General features: G+C 43.8%; 1 protein-coding gene across 1 annotated transcript in view; it reads left to right on the top strand.

The window, feature by feature from the left end:
• The window catches only part of SPTBN5 (spectrin beta, non-erythrocytic 5), a 104,060-nt gene that overhangs the window by 51,201 nt on the left and 39,785 nt on the right, over positions 1-13,074 (top strand). Inside the window, exons 35-42 of the mRNA XM_043980561.1 lie at positions 653-802; positions 1,567-1,671; positions 2,986-3,153; positions 3,886-4,041; positions 6,417-6,608; positions 7,257-7,352; positions 11,482-11,597; positions 11,745-11,859. Of these exons, the coding sequence (XP_043836496.1) occupies positions 653-802; positions 1,567-1,671; positions 2,986-3,153; positions 3,886-4,041; positions 6,417-6,608; positions 7,257-7,352; positions 11,482-11,597; positions 11,745-11,859 (1,098 nt within the window). The remainder of the gene's footprint in view (positions 1-652; positions 803-1,566; positions 1,672-2,985; positions 3,154-3,885; positions 4,042-6,416; positions 6,609-7,256; positions 7,353-11,481; positions 11,598-11,744; positions 11,860-13,074) is intronic.

Here is a 13,074-nt window from a genome sequence, read left to right as displayed (position 1 = left end):
GGTCACATACTGAGTCACAAGGATCATCAAACATTAGAGCTGGAACAAGGCCTTAGGGACTTCTTAACCTGACATCTGTGGAATACACACACACACACACACACACACACACATACACAGAGAAATATACACATATATGTGTGTATACAGTATATGCATCAGCAAATACACATTTATGTATATAGTATACATGTGTATATATAATGTACATACATTATATACACGTATGTGCATGTATATGTCTGGTACTTGTAATTCTATGTAATCGGTTTCTTTTGTAATCCTATGTATCTTATTTTATGCATTTAAGAATATTATTCTGAGAAAGGACCCATAGGCTCCCCTAGATGGCTAAAGAAGTTCATGACACAAAAAAAGGTGGAAAACTCCAGTGTTAGAGATTCTCTAATCTAGCCTTCTTCTTCTGCAAGAGGAAACTGAGGCCTTGAGAAATCAAGTCACTTGTCCAAGGTCATACAGTTTATAACAGAACCAGTCCTTGAACCCCGACCACCCACCTCCTAGTCTGAGGTCTTCCACTGTGCTAGTTGTTATAAGTCTTCACTGGTGATTCTGCCCTCCACACTCCCCCCACCCAACACCATGTTTCTCAGACCACCCCATCCCAACCCAGGTTCTGTGTGTGCTCCAGATCCAGGAGAAGCTGGGAGCCCTACAGGAAGAGCGGCAGAAGGTGTTCCGAGCTTGGCGAGGGAAGCAGGAGAAGCTGATGACCATGCACCTTGAACAGCTCTTCCGCAGAGACTGCGACTACTTCAATAAGACGCTCACTGCACAGGAGGTAGTTCCCACCCGCCCCCCCACTCCTCATGCCCTTGCTTCCCTGTGTTCTCCATTGTCTTTTCCCCATCGATTCCCCCTCTCTCCCTTTCCTCACACACACACACACACACACACACACACACACACACACACACACACACACACTCATTCCTCTGCTTTCTATTTCCCTCCTGAACCCCTGTTTTAAAAGCAGGAAGTGGAGGCAGCTAGGTAGCACAGTAGATAGAGCACTGGCCCTGGATTCAGAAGGACCTGAGTTCAAATCCAACCTCAGACACTTAACACTTACTAGCTGCGTGACCCTGAACAAGTCACTTAACCCCAATTGCCTCACCAAAAAAAAAAAAAAAAAAAAAGCAGGAAGTATCCAACTCAGCAATAAGCTGATGAAAAATTTCATAGTCTCTGCCCTCCAGACATTTACATGTGATACATACATAAATAAGTATGAAAAGGAATAGATTATGATCAACACAGTGTTGTAGGAAAAGCAAGAAGAAAATGGTCCCCTTCAGTGTGGTTAAAAGCCAGAGCAGACACTCTCTGACTTCTTCATGGGCTAAAGCCTGGACTGGGTCATGAGATTGTAGATTTAGAGCTCTATGAGACCTCAGGTCAGCTAGTCCAACACCACCCTCATTTTTCAGATAAAGAAACTGAGGGGGGGAGGTGTTAAGCAGCACACACTCATCCATCCACTTTATGTCCAAACCTAGTTGGCTCTTCACTCTTCTCTTTGGCCCTCATCATGGGTCGGTCCAGGTCCATCTCAAAACCAGTACCTTGGAGAGCTCAGTGGAGGGACTGGAGAGACTGATCCGGAAGCATGAAGCTTTCCAGAAGATTCTGGCTGCCCAGGATGAGAAGGTGATGGGCTCTGAGGGAAACTGGGATGTTCCAGTTAGTCTCCACCTGATGTTGGGTGTGGAGGATCGCGGAAAAGTCCAGAAGTAGGAGGAATGAGTCAAGATGTTATAAGTTGTTTGTGGAACACAGGAAGTAGACAGGGGAGAGGAGGGACCAACACAAAGTAGAATGCAGAGAGGCCAAATGTTGGCCTAAATTTGCCTCTCCCAATACCACAGAGACCAGTTTGGGATCACAAGATCGTAATTCTATATCTGTCAGGTACCTTTGAAGCTACTTAGTTCATCCTTATTTGGTAGGTGAGAAAACTGAGGCTCAGACAGTTCAAGAGCCCTACCAAACAGCACACAGCTAGGAAGTGTCTGAGACAAGATTTGAACCCAGGGCATATGAAATCCAAGGACAACACTTTGTCCACTGTGCCATGCTGTCTCCCAGCTATCCCTGGAGAGATTGCTCAGTCTAGCATGGCCAATATGGTATTCTTTTTTTTTTTTTTTTGCAGGGCAATGGGGGTTAAGTGACTTGCCCAGGGTCACACAGCTAGTAGCCAATATGGTATTCTTGAAAAAAAAAGTACTGAGTTCAGAGACAAAAAGAAACTAATTTTAAAATACTGTCTTTGACAAATACTAGCTGTGACCCTGGAAAAGCAATTTTTACCTCTCTGGGCCTCTGTTTCTTCATCTGTAATACCTACTTCACAGGTATTATAAAGAAAACATGTTGTGCTTTCTTTGAGTGCTATAGAAATGTTAATGGTTGGCATAGTGGAAAGGACACTGGACTGGGAGTCAGGAAGACCTGAGTTCAAATCCTGCCTTAGACACTTCCTAACCAGGTGATGTTTGGCAAGGCTCCTAAACTCTCTGCTGTGTGACCCTGGTCAAATCACTTAACCTTCATCATTTTCAGGTTCCTAATCTGTAAAATGATAGCACTTACCTCAAGGGGTCGTTGTGATTATCAAAGAGATAATAAATATAAAGTGCCTTGTAAAGCTTAAAATGCTAAATAAATGTTAGCTTATTATTATTATTAATTGTTATTGTCATCATCATTCCTGTTCTGAAGTACCTTGGGATGGGTCTAGTCTAGAAAGGATGAAGCACTCTGTTCTGTATCCCCCAGTCTTCCAGGGATTAGGGATAGCATTGTGATGGTAGGTTAATTGTTATTTTACCTAGTCTGCTGTCCATCCCCTATAAGCTTGCACTGGGGAGGAGGCATGCAGCACTAGGGATGTGTAGCAAGACTCTGAGCCTGGGATGGGGCGGTGTGATACAGGCAGCAAACACCTTCTCCCTCCCACAGGAGGCGGCCCTGCAGGAACAAGTAAAGCATCTCAAGGGAGCCGGGGTGCATGAGTTACTGAACCTGGTGCTGGAGCGGCGAGTGAGAGTGAAGGAGCAGGCCCATAGCCACGGGGAAGCCCTGCATACCTCCCTGTTGCTGGCGTGCTTCACCAGGGATGTGGCTGAGGTCAGAACCAGGGCTGGACAGGGCTAGTGAACAGACCAAAGAAGGCCCCGATAGTCTGGGGGCTCCAAACATCTAAAAGGAGCCCCAGCTGACTCCAGGACCCCCAAGAACTTACCTGGAGACTTATATGGCTCCTCCAGTGTTTCTGCCCCCCTCTCCCAATGACACCAAGCATTAGCTGAGCCATTAAGGAACTTCTGTCTGGTTTGTTAGTAATGCTAGCTCAACATACCAAGGGAGCTCCCTTGCCCAGGAACCTCACAGGTATCAGCCAAGGCCTAGATGGTAATTTTAATTCATTAACCAACAAACCTTTAAGTGTTTACTATGTGCTAGGCACTATGCTAAGAGCTGAGGATACAAAGAGAGGCAAAAACATACTCCGTGCCACTGCAAATAACTATATATACGTGTGTGTATTCAAGATATAGATGGTGTAAATGGAAGATAACCTCAGGGGGAAGAAGGCACTTGGGGGAGGTTGGGGAGGGAGTTAGGAATGGTTTTTAATTCCAGCAGCCAATGCATTTGATCAGTATTCAGGGAATGATTCGGATAGTCTGTATGCATAGGCCTAGGTAATGATAGGGCTCTGTAGACTATCCCATATAATGTTCACTGGGGGTGGCATGCAGAACTAGGAGTATGCAGCTCGGTTCTGGGCCCAGGGAATGATAAAGGTTAACTTAATTATAACTAACCATACTCCTACCCTGCCACCTGTGTGTCCAGGCAGAAGACTGGATCCAGGAGAGAACTCAACAACTGGAAGAACCAAGCCCATGGGGTTCTGGTGACCTGAAGGACAAGCTGAAGTGCTTACAGAAACACCAGGTCTTTGAAGCTGAGGTCCAGGCCCATGAGGAGGTTATAAGTGGTGTCACCAAGGTAACAGCAAATAGGTGTCAAGGAGCTTCACACTCTAATTGGTGAAGGAAATACATTTGTTTGATCCCTTTTGGGGTTGTATTGGCAAAGATGGTGGAGTAGTTTGCTATTCTTTCTCCAGCTCATTTGACAGATGAGGAAACTGAGGCAAACAGAGTTAAGTGAATTGCCATGGGTGTCTGAGGCCAGATTTGAACTTGGGAAGACTTGAGAAGATTCCAAGCCCATTGCTCCCTCTACTGCACACCCAGCTACCCTAAGCAGCACCGTGCTGGGTAAATGCTTAACAACCTACTCTCTGAAGAGAAAAATGTGCCCACAATAGACTTTTAAAGTTTAATATGCATTATTGACATTTTCCCACCATTTTCTAAAGTCTAGACAATCAACCAAACAAAAAAATCAAGCCCTGATTTATAGCATCTGCTGATTTCCGGAATATAAATGCTCACACTGCAAATTGAACAATTGGCTTTTTGTGAGCCTGTATGAACTGGCTTCAGCATACCCCTGTGTTTAGAAGGGTTTATTTGTAGGATGAAGGGCAAGTTCGGGGTGTCCTATGAGTGCAGCTACAGAGTAGATGGCAAGGACTGGGAATTCTTACACTAAATCAGGTCCAAGAGCTTTGCAGCATTGTGAAGAATTGATACAACGATATAACCATACAGAAAATAGCATATGTTTACCTGACAGTAAGCCTCTTTCCGATCAGAATGTAACTAACGATGTGGGTAAAGCAGTACAAGACTACATGAGAGCCATCATTGGTGTGTTACTGAACTTAACTAATGATAATGAATGGGGCAGCACCAAGACAGGTGAACAAGATGGTTTGATTGGCACAGCAATGAATGGTGTGCTTCAGGTTCCAAAGTTCCTACCTCAAGAACAAAGATTTGATATCTGAGTGCTGGGCTTGGGTCTGCTAATAAATCTTGTAGAATATAGTACGCAGAATCGACACTGTCTGGTCAATATGGAAACAGGAAGTTCTTTTGACTCCTTCTGTGCTGGAGGAGATGATAGTTTAAGGATAGCTGGACAAATTCATGCAGTTCAGACTTTAGTGCAGTTGTTCCTAGAGCGTGAACGTGCAGCCCAGTTGGCCGAAAGTCAGACAGATGAATTGATCAAGGAAGCTCTCACTGCTCAACATGACACAAGTGGAGAAAGGCAAGAAACAAGTGGAGAGATACAGTGGGTGTCTGCTGAAAAGACAGACGGTTCTGAAGAAAAAGATAAAAAGGAAGAGGATGATGAAGAACTTGATCTCAACAAAGCCCTTCAGCGTGCCAGTAAGCATATGGAGGACTGCATCGTGGCCTCACGTACAGCACTGCTTCTTGGTTGTCTCTGCCAGGAGAGTCCAATCAATGTGACTACTGTAAGGGAGTACTTACCTGAAGGGGACTTTTCAATAATGATCGAAATGCTCAAAAAATTTCTCAGTTTCATGAATCTTACCTTTGCTGTTAGAGCCACAGGCCAGAAATCTATCTCTAAGGTGATTGAATACTTGGAACACTGATAGATCCTTTATTTCCACTGCGGGTACTCACTCCTGCTGGAGCCACCCTTGGACAAAAGAAAAAGTCATGAAAGAAGTCCTTGAAGATACACCAAGGGCATTCATCTGTGTCGTTCGTGTTTGGATTTTAAAGCTACTACCTGGTCTCTTAATCATGCATTCTGCATTTGCTAAATGACAGTTACTACATCAATCTGCAGCTATCAAAAATGAGGGGGGAAAGGTTCTGATGAAATGTTAATGAAGTAGGGCAGTATTTAAAAGTCCATATTTTGGCAGGATTTACCTTTGCCTCCCCTTCTTTTCTTGCTTTGTCCTGGCAAGTGTAAAGGGGAGAAAACTTGCTGCTGATAATGCAACTGTTGTGTATGTTGAGCCACTGTTACCATGCCAGCCAGGTGCAAAAGCAGCTTTGCTACTGAGCTATCAAAAAGGTGTTCAAAGTACATTCTAGACAGCAGCATAGCTCCTTTCTTGGGTCTCATTTGCTTTTGCTTTTGTGTTGAATGAATCCAAAATCATAAAATAAAGCTTTTATGTAATTTGGTGATTAAAAAAAAATCAGGCCCAAGGAGTGACCCACCACTGCTGGGAAGGGTGGGAAGTGGGTGAAAAGGTTGGAGTGGAAAGGGGATTCTGGGTTCCCTCCAGCAGGGGTGGGGGATGGGAGAAGGTAGTCAGTGTCCAGCCAGGAAGGGGGGGATGGGGAATGGCATTATCAGGAAGGTTGGGGATGGGCTCTGGGGCATAGAAAGGGAAAGTGGGGTCCCCCTTGAGGGAAGCAATACTTTAGGGACAAGGGACCAAGAAGATGAAATCTCCTGGTGTCTGGCCTTCATTGCAGAAGGGAGAAGCCCTCCTGGCCCAGAACCACCCTCAGGCTAGAGAGATCCTGGAGAAACAGAAGTGGCTTCAGGAACGCTGGCACAAGCTGAGGCAGGCCATGGTTGCCAGGGGCAGGGGCCTGGAGGACAAACGGGACTTCTTAGAGTTCCTACAGCGAGTGGAGCAAGTAGAGACCTGGATCAGGGAGAAGGTAGCAATGGTGTCCTATATACTTTTGTATCTATGTATTATGTGTGTACACACATCCATGCATATATATACAAATCTATTTTATATATCTATAAATATATACACATACAAATATATTCTATAATATATTCTTGTTACTGCCTTATGTTTTCTAGATCTATAAATATTTCTATATAGAGATTAACATATAAAAATATATCCTATATTTGTATATGTGAAATCATTATTATATTATATCTTTATATCCATAAATATATCCCCATAGATATAGACGCATCATATAAATATATTATATATCATTATTATGTTATTTATGTACATATCTACTAATATATCTATATATGCATATAGAGGTATATTATGTATCTGTATGTTGTATTTTATATAACATCATTATATTATCTATTTTATATATCTATAGATAGATATACAATTCAAATATATCTTTATAGAGATGTGTATCTCTATGTAAATATATAAAATTTGATCTAGACCTGTGATTGTATCATTGCAGAGAACTCCCACTGTGGAAATTCCCTCTGCCAAAGTAGATCAGCAACCTATTGGGCAACCTATAGTATGAATGAATGAATAAGAATGAATGAAAAAGCATTTATGTGCAGGCACATAACCCCCTCTTTCCTCCCAGGAAGTAATGGTGAATGTTGGAGACTTGGGACGAGATTATGAACACTGCCTACAACTCAGCAGACGCCTGAGTGAATTCCGAGGCCCTGCCTTATGGGTAAGAGGCATAAAGGGTTATAAGGGATATCAGGTAGGGAGGTGCTTACAAAGCAGGGGTTGTAAAGTGTCTGTGTATAGTAGCAACTTCTGTGCCTTAGACCCGGCTGCATTCTCTTCCCTTCCCCTGAACTGATACACCCACATCCAAACACAGCTGACCCTAGGGAAATTGTGAAGGTGACCAAAATCATTTTCTGAGTCCTCCAACCTTTTCTTTCTGTGCCCCTTCCCTCTACTTTCTTTTTTTCAGTACTTCTCTTATCCCTTTCCTTCCTCCTACCCCCTTCCCCCAGCTGTCAAAAAAATTAATCTAATTAAGGTATTTCTAGTCAGATAGCAATGACTTATTACTTAACCCATTCTGTGATATTTGCATTCTAAAAGAAGATACGAGTGATAGTTAATGCAAATGAATGAATTTCTAATGGTAAAATTGCAGGAATTGTGACAGCTGAGTAGGAGAGATATTTTTGGACATGGAAGCTTTACATAAGTATGCTATATAAAGCAGTGGTGTCAAACTCAGATAGGAATGAAGCCACTAAATCTTACCTACATTGGCATAAATTGACTTAGAAAATCACACATTAATGTGATCTGTGTTCTGTTGTATTTTTATTTTGTAAAATATTTCCCAGTTGCATGGGAGGGGGGGGGATATGAGGGTTAAGTGACTTGCCCAGGGTCACACAGCTAGTAAGTATCAGGTGTCTGAGGTCAGATTTGAACTCAGGTCCTCCTGAATCCGGGGCCAGTGCTTTATCCACTGTGCCACTTAGCTGCCCCCCTCCCCCGGCCAATTGCGTTTTAACATTTTAATCTGATTCTGGGACATCACATCTTGATGCAGTTGACCACTTAATTAGACCAACACCAATCCCAAACATGGAAACTGGTGAGATTCCTGGAGGGGAAAGAATATGGACTTGAGAACCAGAGGCCCTAGATTCATAACTCACCTCTGACACTACCCATATATATGACTTTGGACAAGTCACTTAATCAACCTGTGCCTCAGCTTCTTCATTTGTAAAATTGATGGAGGAGGCTAAAAGGATTAACAGATAACCTAAGACTTGTTATCAATAGTAAACTAAAAGGGTTAACAGAAAAACTAAGGTTTGAGTCTTTATCAACAAACAAGATCAACAGAAGCCTAAGGAGACAGTAACCAGGGATCATTAACCATTAATAGCCATGAATATTCCTAAATGACAGGAAATAGAAACCTAGAAATCAGATCTTAAAGTAAAGAGACATTTAAACCCCAAAAACACACCCCTGGGGAAAAAGGCACCCACCTTGGAGGACATCTTAGGACCCCAGGAAGTCCCAAATAGGATGTGAACCTCCCACAAGGAGGAGATTAAGATAATGAGAAGATAATAAATATAACCATTTTCATCTCTGCATTTGAGACACCTTTCTTTTCTCCTTTGGTGGTCTCCCTGTGGCTTCACAGTTTTTAGAGTGATCGTGTCATGAGTTCGAGAGCTACTACCCTTTCTCCGCCATCTTGGCCTCACAGTTTTTAAATAAAACTTAGGAAACTAAGTCACTGATTCTTGTAATTCTGTGGGATGCCTCCCAATCAATTTGATCAATTAAATCCATCCCTACTTCCAAATGACAGGATGGGATTAGGTGGCCTCTGAGGTGTCGTCCAGCTCCAGATCTATGGTTTTCTGACCCTGTGATAAAAAGAAATCCCTAGGGGGCGCAGCTAGGTGGCGCAGTGGATAGAGCATTGGCCCTGGATTCAGGAGGACCTGAGTTCAAATCCAGCCTCAGACACTTAACACTTACTAGCTGTGTGGCCCTGGGCAAATCACTTAACCCCAATTGCCTCACACACACACACACAAAAAAAAATTCTTTTTTTTGGTGCCTCCCACATGTCAGATGTGGTGCTAAATGTTAGGGATGGATATAAAGACAAAACCGAAGCAGAACCTGCCCTCAAGGAGCTTACGTTTTGTCAGGATGGACAGTATGTATCTATGTTGGAATATACCCAAGGAATAGAAGGTAGATGTGGAGGAGAGGTGCCAGCTGCTGGGGGGCGGCACCGGAGCTGAGATTGGAAGGAAACAAGGGATTCTATCATGTGGATATGAGAAGGAGGCTCACTCCAGGCATGGGGCATGAAGGCACAGTGACAAGAGGGTGTCATGTTCAAGAAACAGTAAGAAGGTGAGATGAATGAAAAGCCTGAGAGTCTCTGGGTAATTAATGATCAATTTATTAATTAGGCCAGAAAATAATCAGTAAATTGGTGGTCAGTGGTAACCAATGACCGTGGAGATCTTCAATGCTTAAATACCTTTGGAAAAGTGGATGCCCCTGACAAGTGGAGGGGTGAACACTCAAGGAGGGGATGGACATATTAATGAGGAAGTGGGCTAAAAGTCTTCAGCTCCTCTTGCTTCATCATGAGACTCAGCCACCTCCAACACTTTGGACAAAAGGAATCCATGTCTACCCAGACTACTCCCATTGAACAATGCGGGTGGGGGGGTCTCAAGGGTGTGAGCCTAATGCTAAATGTTAAGGCTGTAATTCACCTAGATTCCATTCTCTTTACACTTTCATCGGGAATAAGCTCTCCTAGTTGGGGAGGGTCTTGCCCAAGACAGAAGAAGATGTTCCTGGAGGATTAGGCCAATTTCATGTTCCTTTGTAGACTCACTAAACTAAAAGGACTGTTCCCTGAATGAGGAAAATTAGAAAGGAAAAAAAGTCAATTCTAATTTGGTTATTAATATAAGAGAGAAAGAATCATTTCTCTCAAAGGACAATCTTGCCAGAACACCGAGGACAGAAAGGGGAGTAATGTATATTATAAGGTTGGAAAGGTAGATCAGTGGGGGCCAAGTTCTGAGGGTTTTAAAAGTCCAAGAGAAGAGTTCCTACATGTCAGTTATGTGATCTCCGACAGATAAATCAGTTAACTTCTCTGGGCCTCATTTCTTCCATCTGTTAAATAAAAAGGGGTGGACATAATGATCTCAAAAGTCCCTTTCAACTCTAAATCTATGATTCTGTGATTGATTCTTGCCCCTGCCCTTCACCACCCACCTAGCACCCCTGTCTGAGTAATAACAATTTTTCTGCCCTCTGAGAAGATTGTATGACCGGAGGGTCCCTATGAAAACTACGGGAACTAGAGGGTGAAGAAATCCAGTGCCCACAGCCTTTTATTCCTGTTGCCCCTCAGATCTGACCTGACCCCAGCCCAGTTTAAAGAAGGATGCTTCTTGGGGGAATGGGCTCTACTTTCTCCTCTGGGCCTGAGTCTGAAGTAGGGATGGATTTAATTGATCAAATTGATTGTGAGTCATCGCAAAGAAGTACAAGACTCAGTGACTCGGTCTCCTAAGTTTTGTTAAAATACTGAGGGGCAGCTAGGTGGCGCAGTGGATAGAGCACCAGCCCTGGAGTCAGGAGTACCTGAGTTCAAATATGACCCCAGACACTTAACACTTACTAGCTGTGTGACCCTGGGCAAGTCACTTAACCCCAATTGCCTCACTAAAAAAAAAAAATACTGTGAGGCCACAGGGAAATGCCAAGAAGATAAGTGTCTCCAATAAGGGGAAGAAGAATAGTTATATTTATAGTGAGAAAAGTAGGTTATCTCCTCATTATCTTAATCCCCTCCTTAAGGAGGTACATGGGAGGTCTTATCCTAATTTGGAATTCTTGGGGTCCTAAGACAACCCCAGAGGCGGGTACCTTTTTCCCTGGAGGTGTGTTTTGGGGGTTTACCCATCATAAGGTGAACCTAAGGAAACATTTGGCCTTTCTGCACATGCTCATAAAGACGTGCTTAAACTTGTCAGAGCCAAAGGGTCTCTCTGTTTATGGTATCTCTTTACTTTAAGATCTGGTTTCTAGGTGTCCTGTCATCTAGGAATATTAATGGCTATTAGTGGTTAATGGTCTCTGGTTACTGTCTCTGTTGATGATGTCAGTTGATAGGGACAAACCTTCTTAGTTACTGTAAGAACACAAACCTTAGTTTCTCTGTTAACCCTTTTAGCTACTATTGATCAAATCTTAGGTTATCTGTTAACCCTTTTAGTCTCCTCCATCAAGTTCACATCTTATTTCTCCCCCTATACTAGGAGACAGTGGATGATACCCATATCAAGGCCATTAATGCCATGGCCCTTCAGCTCAAGAGCAGAGACCCAGAAGAGGTCAAGATCACCTACCAGCGGCAACATCAACTCAATGAGAGGCCAGTCCTGAGGGGGGATGGGGGAAAGGGGACAGGGTGGGAGTGGGAAGACACCAACAAATCCAAAGGGTGGACGTGTTGGAGCTCTGTGCCCAGACTGAATCTAACCCCATCAATACCTAGCCTCCTGCATCTTCATCTTGACAGATGGAATAGTTTCCATGGCAACCTCCTCCAATACCAGCGACAGCTAGAGGGTGCCCTGGAGATACACGCACTGGTCCAGGAGCTGGACAATGTCATGGAGAGGATTGGAGAGAAGGTAAGGGATATATAAAAGCCAGAGTTGTAGATTTCGAGGGCAAGGGGGAACAAACTCAGTCTTGGGAGCCTCCTTGGCTCCCCACCTGCCTGCCTCCCTCCAGGGTCTGTGCTGCCAGTGTCTCCTTGGGCCACCCATGGAACAAAGGTATTTTATTTGACTCCATGTTCTTATGCAGACCTATGATATCATGAGTGCAAGGAGATCTCGGTGAGGAAATTCCCTCTACCAATGGCAGCTGGCACCCTGAAATTGATAGTCTCAGAGAGTTGGGTAAAGTCATTCTCTCCGGGATCAATGATAAAATCCTCTGGCTTTTAAGGTCCTCTACAACCTGGGTGCTTCCTACCTTTCCAGCCATCTTAGACCTCACTGCCCTCTAGTGCCACCAGCCTCCAGCATGAGACTCTATCTACTCCATCTCTGGACTCTGAATGTTTTTGCTGGCTGTCCTGGAACACCCGAAAGACTCTCCTTCCTCATCTCTGCCGCCTGGATTCCTTCAGTTCCCAGCTAAAATCCCTTCCTGATCCTCCTTAACATCTTGTTTCTCCCTCCCTTGATTTTATCTCCAATTTATCTTGTGTGTATCTTATTTCTATATGATCATTTGCAGGTTGTCTGTTGCCTTTCTTTGTATCCCTGGCACTTACCATAGTGCCTGGTACATAGTAGGAGCTTAACAAATTGACTATTTTGGGGGAGGTGAGGCAATTGGGGTTAAGTGACTTGCCCAGCTAGTATCAAGTGTCTGAGGTCAGATTTGAACTCAGGTCCTCCTGAATCCAGGCCAGTGCTTTATCCGCTGCTACACCTAGCTGCCCCATTAATAAACTAACTATTAACAGGCACCTTAAATCCCACCTTCTGAGGGAAGCCTTCCCAAGGTCCTGCAATGGCTAGTGCCTTCCTCTCTGAGATTATCTTCCACTCTGCATATATCTTGTATGTCCTTGGTGTTTACGTGACTCCTCTTGTTAGAATGTGAGTTCCTTGAGGATAGGGACCACGTTTTTGCCTTTCTTTGTGTCCCCAATGCTAAGCACAGTACCTGGCTCTTCTTCTTCTTCTTCTTCTTCTTCTTCTTCTTCTTCTTCTTCTTCTTCTTCTTCTTCTTCTTCCTCTTCTTCTTCCTCTTCTTCTTCTTCTTCTTCTTCTTCCTCTTCTTCTTCCTCTTCTTCTTCCTCTTCTTCTTCCTCCTCTTCTTCCTCCTCT

The sequence above is a fragment of the Dromiciops gliroides genome, chromosome 2 (genome assembly GCF_019393635.1).
Source record: "Dromiciops gliroides isolate mDroGli1 chromosome 2, mDroGli1.pri, whole genome shotgun sequence".
Classification (NCBI taxonomy): Eukaryota; Metazoa; Chordata; class Mammalia; order Microbiotheria; family Microbiotheriidae; genus Dromiciops; species Dromiciops gliroides.
Note: the sequence above shows the minus strand (reverse complement) of the source record. Positions and strands in the feature narration are given on the sequence as shown.